Source organism: Haemaphysalis longicornis, unplaced genomic scaffold, assembly GCF_048455015.1.
Source record: "Haemaphysalis longicornis isolate Haplotype H1 unplaced genomic scaffold, Haemaphysalis longicornis Haplotype H1 scaffold_12, whole genome shotgun sequence".
Lineage (NCBI taxonomy): Eukaryota > Metazoa > Arthropoda > Arachnida > Ixodida > Ixodidae > Haemaphysalis > Haemaphysalis longicornis.
The window spans coordinates 89,018,454-89,038,387 of record NW_027526225.1 but is presented as its reverse complement, the minus strand read 5'-3'; the positions used below and the strand labels follow the sequence as shown (position 1 = coordinate 89,038,387).

At 49.4% G+C, this 19,934-nt stretch overlaps 1 protein-coding gene across 1 annotated transcript in view; it reads right to left on the bottom strand.

The window, feature by feature from the left end:
* Window positions 1-14,434, bottom strand: part of LOC144162059 (uncharacterized) — a 21,615-nt gene extending 7,181 nt beyond the window's left edge. The window contains exons 1-2 of the mRNA XM_077692572.1: window positions 14,157-14,434; window positions 6,818-7,253 (exon numbers count right to left, since the gene is read on the bottom strand). Coding sequence (XP_077548698.1) covers window positions 6,818-7,253; window positions 14,157-14,354 — 634 coding nt within the window. The 5' untranslated portion in view covers window positions 14,355-14,434. The remainder of the gene's footprint in view (window positions 1-6,817; window positions 7,254-14,156) is intronic.
* Window positions 14,435-19,934: the final 5,500 nt, after the last annotated feature.

Below are 19,934 nucleotides of genomic sequence, written 5' to 3'. Positions count from 1 at the left end.
GGAAAAAATACCAGGGCAATGCCGAGCACTCGTGAGCGCGTGCTTCGCAGCGACCGCCGAGCGTCCCCGGCACGCGCAGGAGCATTAGAAAAAAATTTCTCCCACCTCCTCTCGCGTGAACCCCTGTGTAGATGTGATGCATAGGGGGTTCCGTTGTTGTTTCCGTTAGGTTGATTCTCCCATCGCGTGAAACGTGCCGTGAACCCCCTGCCGCGGCTATGACGCAACACAATCCAACACAATCCAATCCAAGCCAAGCCAAGCCAAGCCAATCCAAGCCAATCCAATCAAATCCAATCCAATCCAATGCCCCTCGCGAGAGAGTGTTCGCTATCGGAGACCGGGAGAGGGCGAGGAGAATGGGGGAGGGGTGTGGACGGACAACAACAACGCCGTATGGAGGGACAAGGCGAGTGAATGAGATGCAGTCGCATCTAAAAAGCATGACAAAACCCCGACGAGCGAGAAAATGGCGAGTGCTCGTGAGCGCGTGCGGAGCGGCGACCGCCGAGTCCCCGGCTCGAGCAGTAACGGTGGGCCACATACGGAGGGACACATTATGACTTCAACTGCACCCAACGACGCACGCTACAAGTTCTTCGCAATTCCACCCTACGCACCATCACTGGCCTCAGACGTCATACAAAAATTGCAAACCTCCAACAAGCAGCGACCCTCCCACCAATCGACCTCATCGTTCAGGAACAAACAGATCAATACAATTTGAAAAGACAACTCACCCACCAAGGCGTGCTCCGCACCGCGTGGTATCAACGAAGTCATATACCCCTACCTAATGTTCCAGCCCCAACACCCCCCTGGCAGCGGCGCCACTTCACTCAATCCGTCACCTTGCAACCCGTCTCACGCAGGAAGCCCAAGCTTCGACGGCAACGCTGCCGATGCCTTGTCTCAACTAAACGACCGGGTGAAATTGACGTCTATACAGACGCTAGCCGCATAGACCCACACGTAGGAACAGCATGGATCAGCCCGGACAATTTATCCATCATGGGAGCCCAATATCACCGTATTCCCCAATATTACTTCAACGGACGCGGAGCTCATCGCTATCCGCGATTCTCTCGACTACTTCATGTACGATTGCCATCTCCCCATTCCCCTCAACCTTCGCGTCCTAACAGACTCATATGAAGCTCTCCAAGAACTTTGTCATCCCAGGTCCACTCACCCTTCTGTCCACCACATTATTCATCAAATCACTGCCCTCCAAACATCAGGCTGCCAAGTCCGAATCGACTGGGCCCCTTGTCATGAACCAGCCGCTCCTGGGAACCAAGCAGCTCACGTGGGTGCACAGGAGGCCCTTCTCACAATAGCCTCCGATGGACCCCCGGCGCCGCCCTTCTCGGACTACCCCTGGCCTAACTGCCCTGACGATGACCCCACTCTCGCTCCCGCAATCAGACTCCGTAGATCCAGGCAACCGAAACAACAACGCCTCAAGGCACTCACCCCTTCAGGCCACCTCACCTCCTTCCCCACCCTGGCTCGAGCACGAGAAATCTTGAACAAGTTCCTGACCAACACCTGTACGGCACCAGAAACCATTCGACAATGGTATTATCCCCAGCACGTCCCCCGATGTCCCTACTGCCACCACTCTATCGCAGCCGATCTCCACCATCTCATCTGGCGGTGCCCCAAGTTTTCTCGCTTTCGTACATTCACTCCCCCTCACCACGAAACCTCAACTTACATCGACCCAACATCCCTCTCACACGACACACTCTTCGAAATCATCATTTATGCCACAAAAAGCGGCCTAGTGCGGGCAATTATTAGTGGTCTGCACGACTTCTGAAGAGATCCCTTGAGGACGGCGTCATAAAGACTGTGCCCCGTCCTCCCCAATCCCTCCCCCCGCACCTGGCCTTTGGCCTTCCTTTCTAATAAGGTTAACAACAACAACATCCCCGGCTCGTCCAATGGCTCTAGAAAAAAAAAAAAAACCGGCGCTGTTATCAAGCGCTACAACGCATGTAAAAAAACCCAGCGCTAATGCTCAAGATGAAAAGCCACCTTGCTTGGGAGAGGTCACCGCGGCCGCCGCATTCTCTGGAAGCCATTATGGATAATGATTGGAGACATGGCTACGAGTGTGCCACTCCTTTCCGATACGACTAGCAGATCCCGCCACGGCTGCCTCGATTCGATGACGAAGAACTCGTGGAGGTCTACAGTGCTGAAGATGACTTTGCACCCACCACTCGCCGCGAAGAAGACGACGACCTGTTCGATGCATATGACGACGATTATTAGCGCCGCAACTATGCAAATAAACAATGATACTGCAACTTAACTATGTGTGGGGCAATGCTCACCTACAACAGCTTCGCCAAGTCTTTCGTGTGAGAGCAAGCTTACCTGAATTTTTTTTTTTTTTTTTACAGGACGCGATCGCTCCCACTAAGAAAGCTTTCGCTTTAAAACTCCGTGCCTAAAACTTTACCGGATATCCTAACATCAGTTAGTATCTCTCTAACCTGAGCGCTAAAACCACGAACCAGCGCCCACGACCCCCCAGAAGTGTTTCGTGAGACTACGAAAGAGCTCCTCCGCGGCTCAGTCTTCGTCGAGAATCGACCCACGCGGCAAGCCGTCGTCCATATATGCATTACGAACCCAGCAGGCGTCCGCGCACGGATCGAGGCATACTAAATATGCCTCGAGAACTGCGCGGCCCCGTCACAACGCACACGGCGCGCGAAAATACGTTTCTTCCGGGCTGCGCTCCGAACCCTCCTCCAACCCCGCGCTCGATATATATATTCGGCGCTCTTGAGGCCGCATAAGTTTCCTTCGTGTCTGCAAGCTGCTCCAGGCAAGCCGTCGTCGTTCTGAATATCCGTCTCGGGCGCCTACGGCTGTGTGGTGGTGTTGGCGGCGGGGCCCTCATCTCGGCATGCGGCCTGCGTTTCGAGTGGCGCTAACCCGGTTAGCATCGAGCGGTTTCGGCCGCGTATAGCGCAAGCGCAATCTGCCGCCGTTCCGTAACTGGATTTGCGGAGGCGCCCTAACCACGCGACTCGCGTATATATACGCTGCCGCGCCGTGGATCGAAGCCCTCCAACGCCTGCCCGTTTCTTGCGGCGGGAGGGGCGGCGATGATGGTGTCTCGATACTCGGGTTTTACAGAGCTTCACGACGTCGCCGAGAGAGGGCGAAACTGGAGGCACAAAGTCCCGGATGGGAAGGGTATACACTCTCTGCCTAGTCTCGGATAACGTCCCGTAAATACGCGCTACGCTGTCTCAATTGTGTCATATATGATGCCATGACAGACATTTTTCCTGACGATACCGCGGTTGTAGTGCCAATTATTTGGCTTGTCCTGTTGCAGGACCTAATAATAAAGCGTATAATGAAAGGGGCAATAGAGGCCGCGATGAATCAGTATATAACGAGTTGAGCACGAGGTTAAGCGGTGGGAGGACGTTTTTTTAGCGGACGCGAAAGGCAAAACGGCCATGTATCAGTCCATCCCGCTTATAACGAACCCTTCGGGAAACGATTGATTGATTGATTGATTGATTGATTGATTGATTGATTGATTGATTGATTGATTGATTGATTGATTGATTGATTGATTGATTGATTGATTGTAGGGTTTATCGCGGCGACGCAACGCAGGCGACGAGGCGCGCCGTAGTGGAGGGCTCCGGATTAATTTTGACCACCTGGGGATCTTTAACGTGCGCCGAAATCTCGCCCATCGGGAAGCGGAAATCAGTTCGTTATATGCGTTTTTCACTATATCTGAACATGAAATGTGTGTGTATACATGACAATGACAACGGGAAACGAAGATTTGTTCTTTATATCAGGTATTTTGTTAAAACCAGGTTCATAATAAGTGGTCCATAACTATGCTATTTCGGCGAACGTTGAAGAGGTGCGCTAAACTAATCAAAGCCTTATACGTAGACGTGGCTTCAAAACCGTAATCCTGAACTACAATGAGTCTGCGAGGGCGAAGCGAGAACACGAGCAAACGGATGACCACGAGTGAGCGAACGATGTTTAGTAAAAAGGGGAAATCTAGAGGCAAGAATATTTTCGATGGTTGCCGAAGCGAAGTGGGGGTATGAGGCAAGATGGTTCGAGGCAACATGACTCGCCTAGTATGCTAGATAAAAAGGAATGGACTAATTGTAGTGGTAAGACGAAGCATTTCTTTTGGACTGTAATACGACCTACGGCATGGCATCTACGCGACCTACACGTTTTCGAACAGGCTGGAGGTTTCTTGTTGATAGGATTCTCGTTGATAGCTTTTTGTTGGGGGTTTCTGAAGATTGATAATGATTCTCCAGAGGCAATGTTCCATACCCTATGAGCAAAAGGTGTCACTTCACGTCATGCCCCCTTGGAGTGATCATCTGTGAATATCATTTATAGTGCAGAATATAAAACGATAAGCGCTAATACAAAACAATACGCGAAGTATTACAACTCGTAAAGGCAGCACTTCCGCAAGCACAAAGTCACTGCGGGGAAACATCGCGAAGATTTAAGGAGTGTGCTGTGGTGGACAAGGCCCGTGTGTGGTGGTCGAGGTCCCAGCGGAAAATGTGGCTCGAGAGGGGAAGGATTCCGGGAGGGATACTCAGCTACTCGACGAGGCAGAACTATAGAGGTGGCAACGAAGACGGCTGCACGTACCGCGGCAGCGGCTTTCCGTTGCTTTTGCGCCCATTCGCGCTTATGTGCGCGACGTTCTTCCGAGCGAACAACACGCGTCCGTTGCATAGTGAATTACAAGTGCAAATGCTGATAACGGCGCTAGCGCCGTTATCCGGCTCGAGCTTCTGTATAGGTAATCCGACTCTAAAGGGCTTCTGTATAGCGCCTAATTGGGGTACATTGGGCCTTACAGAGGTGCTTATGGCCTTCATATTTCCATACAAGAAATGTGTTTCTAGCAAAGCATTTGTTTATTGTAGTAAAGCCGACTTTAAAATCCTCAGTATGTCGAGTTACATTGCGACACTTGGAGCGCTTGGAAGTATTTAATAATATGTGCTATGGCCTTCCTACTTTGATAGCACATTGCCGACACGACGTCTGGAAAAGTGCCTTCCCAGAAGTGCATGCATGTCCAGTACTGAAGCCTGCTTTAAAGGGCTCGGGTACACTGAGAGGCTTAGCACTTCCCACTTCGGGGTTCTCTACAATTTTTAAAGACGATAGTCTTTCTTGGGCTACTTCAACGCAGAAATTTTAATCTGTCTGTCTGTCTGTCTGTCTGTCTGTCTGTCTGTCTGTCTGTCTGTCTGTCTGTCTGTCTGTCTGTCTGTCTGTCTGTCTGTCTGTCTGTCTGTCTGTCTGTCTGTCTGTCTGTGACTCGATTCAGCCACCCGGCCAAAGTGAAAGGGAAACTGCGCAATAGTCTTATATGCCTACAGCCAAATCTAAACGTCGAAGTCCGGTTTTAATGTTCATACTTGTCAACATTGTTCAACAAGAACAAGGCATTACGCAAATATAAGGCAGGAAATCGATACAGGAGTGTTAAAAAATTACGGATGCTTGGTTTTTGCGATAGCAAATAAAATATTACATTAACTGCAGAAAACCGTCGTCTGCTGTTGCCCGCACCACCTGGCGGCATTTGAAAAAATCAAACGGCAACAGCAACGAAAGGTTGCACTAGGTAGTTTCCGCGTTCCGCTTGGAACGCTCGTGGAGTAGGGAAAAGTGGTTCTATAAATGTTGTAGTAGGGTGCCTCGATTCACGCGCGTCTCCGCCGTACGGCAGCTCTGGCATCGAGGAACCCGACTTGGAGCAGTGGAACGCGGTAATTTTAAATTTACTTCAGCAGACCTCCAGCGTGTTATCTTGGGAGGAACGAGAAGGGAGAGGAACAGCCTAAGGTGCGAGCGGGAGAGAAGGGATGCATTTACTTGTCAGGGGCGCCAGTCGACTATCGTCTTTCGGCGACATTTGCAACGAAAGGAGCAGGTACGCGGCCAATTTTTTGTCACTCCTCAACAACTGTAGATTTTGTTTCAATCCTTTTGACTGAGGCGGTCTTCTCTAATTATGAAATCGTTTCTTTCTTTTACTACTGTTAATATATTTTGCCGGTTCAGCCTTTTAATGGCGGCGTTCGTAGAGCAATTGCGCTGGCGTTGCATTCCGATTCCCCGAACTCCGCTTCTGTCTAGGACAAAGGTCGAGCATGCAGTGCTGTTACAAAACGAAGACACATGATATCAAAAAGAAGAAATCGTCGCGTTCGGAAGCGCATTTGCTACAAGCCCTTTCACCGCCTTCTGGTCGGCGCTGTCTTCTTTGACAATCCCGCGAGCCACTCGCCTCGTAGCGCTCAGTTTGCGTTCTAAGCCGCGCTCTCATGTTTCCTCCCGTTTGCACACACACACACACGCACTCTAACCCCGTGTGCCCGAGACGTGCCTTAGCTGCGACGACACCCGACTCAGAAGGCGCGCCACGTGACACCGGAAGCGACTCGAAGCGGACAGTTGGCTATAGTCGGCTATTGTTGGCTAAACGCGCCTCGTCGTCCGCCTTTGCGCGGCCGCGTTCGTTATAGGAGCCACCCCGGAGATGCCTCGCTTGGTACAGCACGACGACGGCGGAGAGATCCGTCGGGCGCGTGCAGCGCCGCTCCCGACTACCGAAGACCACCCGGGCAGTGTTTGCGGCGCACAAACATGGCGGCTGAAAGCAGCGCAAACAGCGGCGTCCCTTAATGGCCTCCCTTCCGGGGAGGGAGCAGGGTCTCTCTTTCTATAGTCTTACAGCGAGTACGACGCACGGGGTGCTGACCTGCCGGCGAGTCCTCGTCGGCTGCTCCCCGCGAATGCTGCTGTGCCGGCGACGACAACGTCGACGTAGTCGCCGACGGCGGCGGCCCTTGTGATGGCGACGAGGCTCCCCCCGGCTGGCACGGCAGAGCAGACGGTGAAGAGGAACCGTCGTCTGCGTCTCGCCTGTTGCCGCGCTGCTGTTGTAGCTGTTCGTGTTGCTGCTGCTGCCTCTGCTGCTGTTGCTGTAGCGCCCGTGAGGCCTCTCGCGCTGCCCGCTTGGCGGCCGCCTCCTTGGCCCGAGCGCCGGAGCCCCGGGCTTGCGCCATGGCCTTGGCGGCCAGGGGCAGGCCGAAGATTGGGCCCGGAGGCAGGAAAGGCAGGGACCGGCCCGTGGCGACGGCGCGCAGGCCCATGGCGATGGCGTCTTCGGCCGCCTGTTGACGCTTGAGGGCAACCTGCAGAGTACGCACGCGAGAATACAAAGCGCTGAAAGAAAAGTTGTCCGAACTCTGGCAATATCGAGGTAGTGATGACAAGTGCGATGGAATTCACTGGCGGCGGTGAAGCAGATAGTGAGCGAGAGGGATTCCAGGGAACCGGCGTAAAGATAGGGCATTCGTCGTCCCTTATCTCTTAATTTTCGCCATATATGATGCACGTAATACTACACGTCAGCAAACGCCATGGCACTTATCAGGGTCACTCCGTACGAACTATATCCGCTCGGAGCTCGACCATATCTGATTTGCTTTACAGAAGCTGTAACGTACAAGCTGTTGAAGACTAGGGCTTTTCGAGTCCGAGAACAAAAAACCCACACGGGACATCCGATTTTTGTAGCATGAGCTACACTGGCCGAGGTTGAGCAGTTTCGCGTGGCTCCTGGAGAGCCGTGCTGCGCATTCGCGACGAGCAGTGACGTCTCACGGCGCACAAAACGTTGCTCGCTGCGCGGCATCTCTCACACACCCCACGCGCCCAGCATCTTCGCCGACCCCCGTTCCGCACGTGGCGGCCCGGTTTACTTGATGATCACTCGAAGGGTAAATTACATGCATGTATCATATAATGCGTATATCCTGTGTGTGTCATTGAAGCAGCAGTAAGCATGATAATCAATCTAATCCTACACCCCTGCCCCAGTGTCGAGTAGCAATCCGGGCTCTAAGCCTGGATAACCTCTCGGCCTTTCCGTTTGCTTTTTTTTCTCCCTCTCTCTCTCAAGACAACCAGGAAAGCTAAGAATAACCAGCTGAACCTTACCTCACGCTACGCATATTCTGGCATAGCCTAGCTAAGCCACTGCTAATTTTTTTTTCTAGTGACGCTGTGGGTAAGCCACGTATAGTTAGGACTTCGGCAGAGCTGCGTGCCTATATATGAAAAGCAACAAAGGATACAGAGAGTGCAAACGGGATACTGAGTGATAAGCGACCAGATAATCGAGTAGCAGATGTAAGACTCTCCTGTGATAGTCGTCGGTTACTGAACCGTGCGTGCCTGCAAGCCAGACAAGAAGCAGCTCATGCTTTTCTTGGAAGAATTTAAACTACAGTACAAGGATTTAAGTGAACCAGCCCATTGCACATAGGTCACGTATAGACTTCGCTTTCTCAAAGAACCAAACACTCTTGACTGGTCAGAGGACAAGGACACTGACTTTGGGAATGTCTGTTCCTTACAATGGAAAGACCAAATTGCGATATCCACTGTGTATAAATCTCCAGGCACACTTTAGTGTCCAATCGCGACGTTCATGACCACGCACTTTGCATGCTTAGGTTAACCGTGATAAGTGACACTACCCCCTGGGATCATCGTTGGAGACCCGAATGACGGCATTCTACAACCAGACAAGGAATGGTTCACATAACTCGTGCTGGGAGAGCTTGGTTTGAAGTACCGCACCAATCCAGGTCCCTTAGCTATTCAGCGGTGGTTAACTTTGGCCAAGAATTTGTCTGGGGTTGCAAGCGAGCCGATCGGTGTATATTACGAAAAGCGCGCACGAAAAATTGACCCTAACGCCCCAAAACCACAGAATGGAAGCTTATCCTCTTTAAAAATGGCACGTTATCCCTTTTAAAAATGGCACACTTCTAATGAAATACGTTAATTAAAAAAATGCCATGGCCGTAGGCCTAGTTCGAATTAGGGGGAGAGGTATAGGTGGCGTGTATGAGGCTGGAAAGAAAGACAAATAAAAGCAGTCAAGAATTTTTGCTCCTCTGATGAGCTCCAGCAAAGCGATGAGCACGTGCTTTCTGCCAGGTGATTCCATAGAGTTATCTTGTTAATAGTATTAAAGATCATGCTCAAACGTTGTCGGCGAATCAGGCCCTGGAGATACCTTACGGGTAGCCTCGTTGTAGCAGGGCCTCTTCGTGCATGTAGCGGATGAATTATAATGGGGTGTCTGAAGATGTCGCAGGGTCAACCAAGGGAAACGAAGTGCGTACTGCTGTTTTTGGGCTGGGCGGCGAGTTTTTTCGGGAACATTCGTGCCCGCGGAGGACCGAGTCTACTGTGGCGAAGAGGCCGTTTTGTCAGAGGATGACATTGTGAAGAAGAATCTGATGGAGTTGACGGGGGTCTTCGTAGTTCTTAAAGGGACAGACAACCAATTTTTGTCGCGTATATGTTCTCTAGCTCATATGAAAGCCAGCGTTTTATATAGCCCGGTAACCACAAGCAATTTATAAACAAATTGGCAGAAATAATTCTAATTTGGCAGCAAACTTTCTGAAATTGGAAGGGTGGCGGATCGTAGTGTCGAAACTTGACACTACAATGTGTGTCCCTGTCACGTGACCTGCAAACCTAGCAGCTACTGTAACGGCTGAAACGTTTATTCACTCATTGAAAACCTTTTAACACAAGTATTTGTATAAGTTTTAATTGTATATGTATTTTTCAACATTATTTTGAACATTTTTGAGACACGCCGCCCGCCGCCGCTGGGTTGCTCTCAGTGGGGCTAACTGAGCCTCCATGCCCAGAATCAATGGCAGTGTTCAGTAAATAGACCCAGTGAAGGAGCTTTGACGATTCTGCATGACTCAGGGGTGTTTTTTTCTGCCAAAATATTTGATTTCAGTTTCCAAATACGCCAACGGCAGCTTAAAAAAAAAAAAAAAAGGACGCGTCCGGGAAGAATCGAACTTCCGACCTCCACAGAGTGAAGCATGCCTGAAGCCAAATTCTACCTATCGTGCATCCCAACAGAAGGCGCCTTCGTGCAAAAACGACTGGTGCATTTAAAAAAAAAACTCACAAATGAATAAGAAAGCCTGCGATTCACACTTTTTTTAGCTCGGGACAAGTTTTTAAATATCGCTTTTAATTTCGCATACAGACAAAAGTATGTTGCCACGCTACTGTATGTCATGGTTGCCAGCATTATTTTGGGGGGGGGGGGGGGGGGGGACACATACGGCTCGTACATCTAAAAATTTCGATTTAAAAAGTTCTAGGGCGTTATCAGCAAAACCGCTTCTCGTTAAGGTGCTTTAAGTGATGCCCTTTCATTTGGAATAGAGGATATATACTCGACAAAAATCGGTTGTCTGTCCCTTTAAATGACGCCAACTGAGCCTGTGAGGATGCGGAGACAGTCCATGCGCATGCTTAAGGGTGCCAATTACAGCTTGTAGGTCAGTCTTAAGTGGGTTGAGTGGCTGATGAGGCGCAAGGTAGTACCCTTATGGTCCACTCATTTAAGAGAATGCCAAATTTTTCAATAGTGTGATCGGTGACACTGGCGTCCTAGTATGTATACCTCTAGTTTACAAGGTAGTCGGCTACTGGATTTTGAGGGCTGCCAGAAGGGGGTGTTGGAGGGGGTGGAGTTGCTAAGGGGTTATAGGAATCGTCAAGGAATGTGTTGCAGTGAAAGGTATCTCATCCGAGTCGATGAGTGCTTGTACTTGTCTGGTAATACTATACGTTTGAAGTCTGCTTGATTAAGGGTTTCTGTGGTTGGATCAATTACCCGCCGCGGTGGCTCAGTGGCTAAGGCGTTGCGCTGCTGAGCACGAGGTCGCGGGTTCGATTCCCGGCCGCGGCGGCAGTTTTTCTGATGGAGGCGAAAAGCAAAAACGCCCGTGTGTACGAGATATCGGCGCACAAAGATCCCCAAGGTGGTCAAAATTAATCCGGAGCCCTCCACTACGGCGCGCCTCATCTCCTACGTTGCGTCGGTGCGTTAAACACTACAATCAATCAATCAATGATTAGATCAATTGGGGGCCAGCGTTGTCACCTTTCAAAGTGCTTTAATCTTCGTAAGCACTCAGTTCGGCCCTGTGGACAAAATTCGGGATTTTGTTGTGAGCGTTGTTGACGTCGTAGAACTGCATGCCATAAGTGTACATTTCGATGTTCCACTGGCTGTGATGCACGGGCGCTATTAAAAAAATTCATTTTGCGTAAAATACAGTGAATTCTTGTTATAACGAAATCACTTTATTCAATTTTTTTTTCACAGTGCCAACTGCACCGCAGGAAGCAAGTAATGCCCGCTTTAAACACAAGAAAGTACCGCTTATAACGAAGTCAGTGTCCTGTCTCGACGACCTTGTTATAACGAGGGTTTTTGCGTTAAGAAGGAACTTGCTGCTTAACGCTGAGGCAAGCCAGAATTTTTATTTAAGAAATAGGAGGTAGCTGTGCACGCTCAGTGTGGAGGCGGTTGGTATGCATTAATGACCCGTGGTGACAAAAATAGTAGTTCTTCAGTTTTTTTTTAAGCATTCCTGGGTAGCTTGAACGGGAATCTTCAGACACGATCTTCGAAAAAAATTTCAGAGTTGCCAGTTCGCTCCGGATTAATTTTGACCACCTGGAGATCTTTAACGTGCGCCGAAATCTCGTACACACTGGCGTTTTTGCTTTTTCGCCTCCATCAGAAAAGCGGCCGCCGCGGCCGGGAACCGAAACCGTGACCTCGTGCTCAGCAGCGCAACGCCTTAGCCACTGAGCCACCACGGCGGGTAAATTTGAATTATAGGTGCTGCGATTCGGCTGTATAAATTACGACGGAAAATGACGTAATACATTTTTAAATAAATTTTTGTATGTCAGCAATAACTTCCTTTTATTAATTTTTTTTGAAACCAGAAAAAAGGAATAAGGTAAAAAAGTACTGTTCGGGATGACATAATGCCTATTCAGTTCAGCGAGCGCCCCCATTTTAATTACATATTGTCAGACTCCTGCCTGGTTTAGAAAGTTTTTCAACTGCACGTTTTAATAACAATGGTCAACAAACACGTCTACACCCCTGCGGAGCCACGGGCACCCGAATAACGCACAAACGACTATGTGTATTATTTTTTTGCAAGGTTTACGACTGCGTGTCAGGTTCAGACCTCTGAAATTCCTCTATTTCCTCGTTTTCTACGTCGTGGCACGCAACAGAATTTCTTAACCGACGTTCATTGGTCCCTGCGCCCGGTAGTATCATCCGACTAGTTTTCCGCCTTCACAAAACTTTCTCGGTTCATTTCTCATGAAGGCTCCAGTGGTGAATCCAGAACGGGCCTCTTTATCCCCCCTCCCCCACTATACCGCTCCACCATATATACCGCCCAGATATCTACTGCCCTACCATGTTGTCCTATAGCACACCACCAGACCACACCGCTTACCATACCGTCGCACCATCCCACCATATAAGCTAACCATGGGCACACCGCCTCACCATCAGCGCTAGGCATCACTCCGATCCGCCCGAGGGAACCTATATTACAGGCAGCTCCACAGATCAAGGGCCTGCCTTTCCCTAGTGTTTTCCCCAGCTTGCTTTCTATACAATATACGCGTTAGACGAAAGTAAGCACAAAATTGAAAGTTACAATTGAAATATCCACGATTGTATCAGCGAAGAAATGTTTGAGTTGAGTTTAGCTAGACAAAAATAAATGAAAACAGGCAGGGTTTCGTCCCTCCGAGCTTTCTGGCTGTGCAGGAAGCGTTTATACATGCTTATAGATTTCCTTAGGTGTGTGTGAATAGTGGTTGAAACAAACAGAACACGAATGGAATATTTTTGCTATTGAATAGAAAACGGATCAAGTTGTAAGAAATGCTAATTTAATATTTAATATTTTGCATGTGTCTACATGGTGTGTGTAAAGTAGAACGACCTACACAAAAGCCCTTCTATAGTCAATGGCTGTTCATGAACACCTCATGTTCCGCTATGTGTACGTCGAACTTGACAAAGAAGTTGGTTGACTGTATAGCTTTCGAAAACACAAATTAAAAAGGAACACTTACATAACAACGTCAGTCAAAAATGTTAAAAAAGTTATCAGAGATGAAGCTGGTTTAATATACTCTTAAACTGTAGGGAAAGCAAGAGAGCTAGTTCAAGCTTGACTATAATATTGAGAGTCGTAATTAAAGATAATTTCGAGTAGCTATCTGAATAAACGTAACCTCGCTGCCAAAAGTTGCAAAATGTAGAAGATGCACAAACACTAAACGCGAAAGAAATTGAGTGTTTTCTTTTTATTTGTGTGTGGAAGTCTGATAATGTTATGAACCGTGCTGGAGGAGATTTTCAGAAGCAGGAGAACGCGATGTATGCACTCACAAGCCTCGCAAGAAAAGAAACAGATTTTTCAACGACAGGCAGTTTTGGTCAATAACGCGGTTATATTTAAACAATCTCTTCCGCACACTCGGATCGCATACTTCAATTAATCGGAGAATTTTTTTAACAATTTCGAGAGAATAATGCTGCCTGGCGTGATAACGAGCATTTGAAAATGATTCGCGAATCGTTGGAATACTAATTGAAACGCTCGAATAGTTTTGAACAAGCACTATTAATTTCGTTCGCCAGATTTAGTAGGAGAATATTTGATCCCCCACTGAAAAATTGTGATCAGGCTACCTTATGCGGGTCAGCGGAATTCGAAAATTTGGAATAATGAAACCACGATTTGAAAATTTGTACTATTCGCACACTACTACGATCTCTTTTTTATAGGTCAGGGCATCATCCTGATCAGGCACAAAAATGTAGCTCAACGGAATTCAAAAATTTCGAACATTCGAAAACTAAACCGAAATGTTGATTATTTTACACCCCTGTTCAGAAATTTCGGGTATTAGGTCACGACTACATTTTTTTTTCTTCTCTGAGGGCAAGGTGTTCCTCTGATCGGGAATTCTTGTGTGGTTCAACGGAATCCGAAAATTTCGAATATTCAAGCCACCGTTCGAAAATTTCGGCTGCTCGAACCATCATCCGAAAATTTCGACTAATCGCACACATCTACGATCTTTTTTCCCCTTATGAGAGGGAGAGACAGCATTCTATTCAGGACTAAGTAGAAGTTTCAGCTTGCCTGTGCTGCCATGATGCGCTGTCTCTCCGCTATGAGGTTGCACTTCGCGCATGCGCAGTCCTTGAAGCGACACTGTCTCTTGTGGCCCTTGAGCCAGGAGATGACGCCGTGGTTACGGCAGCGTGCACACTTGGGTCTGCGGGCTGACGAAGAGGACGAAGTGGAACTCGGCGGAGGACTTCCCGCGCCACCGCTCATCGCTCACAGCACGGCGGCCGCCAGGCGATGACGTCACGGCTTGCGCTGCGTCCTCTGCATGCACCGGATCGTCTGTTGATCGCCCTAGAAATATACACGCACCAACACTTAGTGTCCGCATAAATCACGCACAGTGACTGGTACTAAATACAGTCTACAGGTGTACATCGAATACCATTATTTCGAATTATTGCTTATACCGAATTGGCTGAACATACCCTTAATATTTTTGTGCGTGTTGGATATTTTTATAAGGCGTTACCAAATACAAGGAGCTATTTTGGATGCGCTTCGAATTATTTATATCAGGAACAACTCGCGAGCACCACTAAAAGCTCAGACTGAAATTGGGATAAATACCTAAGGGTATTTATGGTAAATATGGTTATTTAGTAATTATTTAGTAAGTAATTAGTAATTATGGTTCCTAAACAAATATACTGTTCAGCAAACTGATGCCCAGATAATTATAAAACGCTTGACCGGTCGCTTCTGGCGCCCTTTAGCGACGCCATGAACAAGGGCTGCGAGAGATTACCTTAAAGCCTTTACACAAAGTAATTATTTTTCAGCTGTTTTTCTTTACCACGGAGTCCAACTGATGGAGAAAACAGTAATTATGGCAATTGAACTTTCCTGTTCGCCATTTTGAGGCCCGATCATGAGGTCAGTCACCGGACGCCCCCGCTTTGCGAGTGATAAGATAGAGTGATAAGATAGAGCCCCGCCGTAGATGCACAGACCTCCCAACACTACGCTGTTTCGTAGCACAATTCTTTACTGCGCCTCCAGACTGACGCGCGCCCTTGCGGTCAAAGAGACTAATTATACTGCCTCAGGTAGCTCCGCAGCAGCCGCGAATTTCACCGAGGTAACCCACAGTTGAAACTGAACTTGAAAACAGGTGCTCTTCGCAAAAATACCGGGCCATCTCCACTAAAGTGAAACCTGGGGAGGGGCGAAGCATGCATGCAGTGTATACAAGTGTATTCTTGGCGCCTTGACGTTTTTGCCCACGGAGATGAAACCATTTAGGGTAGAGGTATACAGCTTTGCCGTAAGAGTCTCTTGTCTTTGAAGCACGAAGCTCTCTAGCGCAAGGCGTCCCGGTGTTTTTTTTTTTTTAGTACGCGTTACGAAGCGCTCCAGCGCGAGGCATAAACGAGTGTCCCTGTGTTTTTTACTACGCGTTACGTTACAGCGCGAGACATGAACGAGTGTCCCGATGTTTTAGTACCGTGACTACATGAGACGACGATTACGACGACGACGACAGGAGACGCCAACAGCCCCAGCCCCAAATATGCCCCCTCCCCCTTTCCCCCAGTCGGCGCGTGTTTTCGTCGCCTCTTGTTGCTGGTGCGTGTGTGGAAGAGGCTGTAGGCGCGTACGCTGTGGCGTCGCAGGTGACTGTCAGTGAGAGCTGTTCGTGCGACTTTTGGCTGTCCACTTCGCATGTAGAGAAGCTGGAGGGTCGTCCCCGAGAGAGAGAAATGCCAAGGTTTTACAAGGACGAGCTTTGCATGACAGGGGCGGTCTCGTATGAGCATATGAACTATTGGCAGCTCCCGGCGAGACGTGGGGTCTCGACCGTCTATAAGCTATAGGTTGGGACTTATGAGTCCCGTAAGCGAGAGGTAGATTTGAAGTTGAAGATCGCGTTAGAAGTTAAGAGCACAGCTGCGTATTGGCCAACTAGGCGGATCCTGCGGCGGGAACAGAGTCCCAGCCATTGTCGCTAGATCGGTTTGTGTGCACTCGGAGTATAGGAGCGTTAGACTTGGAGTTTGAGGAGCTCAAGTGATGTTCACGAACTTGAAGCTTAAAGTTTTTTTTTGTTTATATCTCATGTCATGAGTTATTTTAACGTAAATAGTTGCATAAAAATTATTGTCTTTCCCTTCATCATATCGAAAACCTCTTGAGTTCGTCAATTCGGCCACCGCCCTCGAAAACTTCAACACCATCGCCCTGCTGGGCCTTCAGAATGCCAAATCAGTTGGAGCCGGGCGATTGGGTAGAGCACTGCACGGGCCCGGGCCGGCCCGAAAGCCCGGGCCCGACCCGGCCCGCGGGCCGGGCCGGGCCGCCCGAAGTCGATTATCAGCGGGCCCGGGTCGGGCCCGGGCTCAGTGCCGCGGGCCCGGGCCGGGCTCGGGCTCGATGCCATGGGCCCGGGCCGGGCTCGGGCTTGAATTCATAGGCCCGGCCGTTAATAGTTCCGACGTGAAGTGTAGAAAAGAGCATAAAATTGAATATTCTGAGTATACGTTTACGCGCTTCTTGATGTTAGTTGTACACATTGTTTTAAAAACGTGTTTTGCTAGGGCTGCTAGTAACTATACTGTAACTTAATGACATTTCATGTACTGCATCAAGATTTTATATTTTGATGTATAACATATCAAAGATACGGTTACAAGGAATGCCCTAGCGGGGAAGGAATTAATTAAGCCACCCTGGAGCTGTGCACCTATGTCTATGTACGTGTGTTTTAGATGTCGAACGAATCTAAATGCGGCTGCCGTGGCTGGAAATCAAACTCGCGTGCTAGAGAAGCACCATCGCCTAACAACCACTCTAGGGAAAATATTTCAACGCACGCACATACTCGTGGATTCAAATGGAGAGCAAGAAATTTCATTACACCAACTTGTGACCGAAACAACCACATGAAGTTGCCAAGAGTCTGGTCATCAAAGGTGATGGTGTCTCTCGTGTAAGAATACGAGCTATTATTACGCCCATGTGGCGTGAACTGCAGATGGTGGGAGCTAAACTACGTGTACTTTTAAACCTTGATTTTTTGCGTTACAATTCAGGGCGTGCTTGTACAGACTAGATGCTCCGTCTGACTTCCCACTACGAAGACACTCGACCAAATATAATAAACAACTTTTCTTCAACGTCTAAGACCAGGCCTGGTCACACACATGTGGGCCATCCCTAGGCTCAAAAAAAGAAGACGGTGCCCGGGCTGGGCGTGGGCTTGAGACGACGGGCCCGCGCCGGGCTTGGGATTGAGACGATGGGCCCGGGCTGGGCCTGGCCTTGAGATGACGGGCCCGGGCCGGGCCCGGGCCGGGCCCGGGCTAGGCTCACTTATAAATGCCCAGGCCCGGGCCGGGCCCGGGCTCGGTGTTACGGGCCCGGGTTGGGTTCGGGCTTCACAAAGCGGGCTCGGGCTGGGCTCGGGCCTTAAAATCAGGCCCGTGCAGTGCTCTACGATTGGGTTCCTGATCGATGCCGCACTTCGGGGTACAAACTTGGCTGTCAGTTTTGACAGTAACCGATTATAGGTATTCCCCAAGGCGGTGCCACATCACGTTTTCTTTACTTAAATTTCGTTTGACATGTATTAAGTACGCATTGCCTCGGATCACGCTGGGACATCGACAAGGGAGGTGTGAAGCCAGATGTTAAGTTGGCGCGAAGTGAAGGATGGCTGCCATGCTGTGTAGCCGATCGCCCTGCGTCAACATTCTCTGCTTGTCTTCTTGGGTATTGTTGGACACATGCAACCGCCCCACATTATACTACCCGCAGTGCAGGCATGCACTGCTGCAGCCCAGCTACGCTCTACCATATGGTTTGGGCATGCCTGTTAAACCCGCGGACCTTGATCCAATCCCTAATGCAACTCGCAAGCAGTGGAAGAGTGAGCTTGCCAGCTCTGACCTGAGTAACCAGCTTTGGCATGCTGAAATTGACATCGTGTTGCATAGTAATATATACTAGAGGAAAACCTGGCGCCACTGTCTAGGGGAGCCGCGCTTCGGCCAGCGTGCCGTCATGTACTACCGGGCAGGCACGTTCCACTTGTCCTTGGCGTGGCTCATGATCAGGCTGAAAAGTTGGCTCTGGCAGCACACAAGCAACGATATTACTGTAGAAGTTTCATCACCTTTGTTTAGTTATTATAAAATTGAACCTCCAAAAAGATTAATTTGTCAGTGATTATGTACAAGCTTCATGCAGGACGAACCAGAAAAAAACGTTGCCCTTTTTGTTGATTTTGGCTTCGAGACAAAAAAGAAGCCATATGGCTAGCTAAGCCAAGTAGGCGAGGACCGTCGCTAGCGGCAATGGCGACGCCGACGGCGGCCCGCGACTGCAGCGACAGATTTCCGTCTGGCAACTCTAAGGCAAGGGCGAAGACGGCAGCCCGCACCAAAGGAGTTAATAAAGTTTTACTCCTCCGCCTCTTCCTGATGTGTCATCTCTTGGATGGCGGTAATAGAGCGACATGATGCCAAAGAGAATGGGCAATGGTGACATTACTTCTTCCCTTTTTAATAGACAGTGACTCGACGCAGCAAAGAAGGATGGCAACGCGTGTGATGTCCTGCTTGCGGCAGCTAGCGTGCTATCGTTCGTAATAAAAGCTGGGCTAAGTGCCCCACGTCCGACTTTGGTGTTCGGTATGATCACCCCACACCTTCAAAGGTGGCTCCGTTGTTACGGTCTCCGATGCGGCTGAACACTTTGCAAGGACCGAAGCAAGTCTTCAAGAGTTCCTCCCTGATGTCCGGGCGGCAAATTGGGGTAGAAATCCAAACCACATCCCCCGGTTTGAAGGGAACGTCCTGCCGACGAAGATTGTAGCGATCAACTTCGAACCGGCCTTGGAGGCTCAGTGGCTAAGGCATTGTGCTGCGGAGCACGAAGTCGCGGGTTCAATTCCAGGCTGCGGCGGCCGCTTTTCTGATGGAGACGAAAAGCAAAAACGCCCGTGTGTGCGAGATTTCGGCGCACGCTCAAGATCCCCAGGTGGTCAAAATTACTCCGGAGCCCTCCACTACGGCGCGCATCATCGCCTGCGTTGCGTCGGCGCGTTAAACCGTATACAATCAATCGATCAACGTCGACAAGTTGCTGGTGCAGTATCCTGACCTCAGCATGATGCCAAGCTTTTCCCCATCGATGGGGAATCAGAGACGCATCCTCATGACTACTGTTGCCTGGTATGTCAGGCAGCTTTCTGTACAGAATCGTGGTAACAGGTAGGCCGTGTTCCAGGATAGAGGACTCCGTTGTCTCCTGGACGGCCGAAAACACGATGGGGAACACACAATCCCCCGCACGGTGCTCTACGTCAATAGACATGATGATCCCAAACGTGATGGATCAAAGTGCTCAGTGATTCTATTTGTAGGTGGTAAAGTGTTGTTCGGTGCGCGGTGGCTGGCTTTTCTCAATCGCACATTGCCCAGCGTAAGTTGAGAAATGAATGCGGATCCACCATCCATTGTGGCTCTATGGAGTCAGTAAAGTCTCAAGGAAGGAAGGAACAAAGGATGGATGTAGAAGGAAGGCAGGAAAGTTAACCTGGCTAGAGCCTAGTTTGCTATCATGCACGTGGGAAAGGGAACATAGGCAAACAAGAGAAAGGAGAGAATGAAAAAAAAAATGGAGCAGACACGTATGCCCAGCGCTAAAGCACCAAACGTTCAAGTTCAGTTATCGGCACTGAAGGCTTATAGTCTGATGTTTAAGTTCATCGCCCGTAGAAAGCGTAATTAACTCAAGAAAGACCATAGACTCAATATTGGCGTCGACACAATTTTGTCTTGCGGGTGG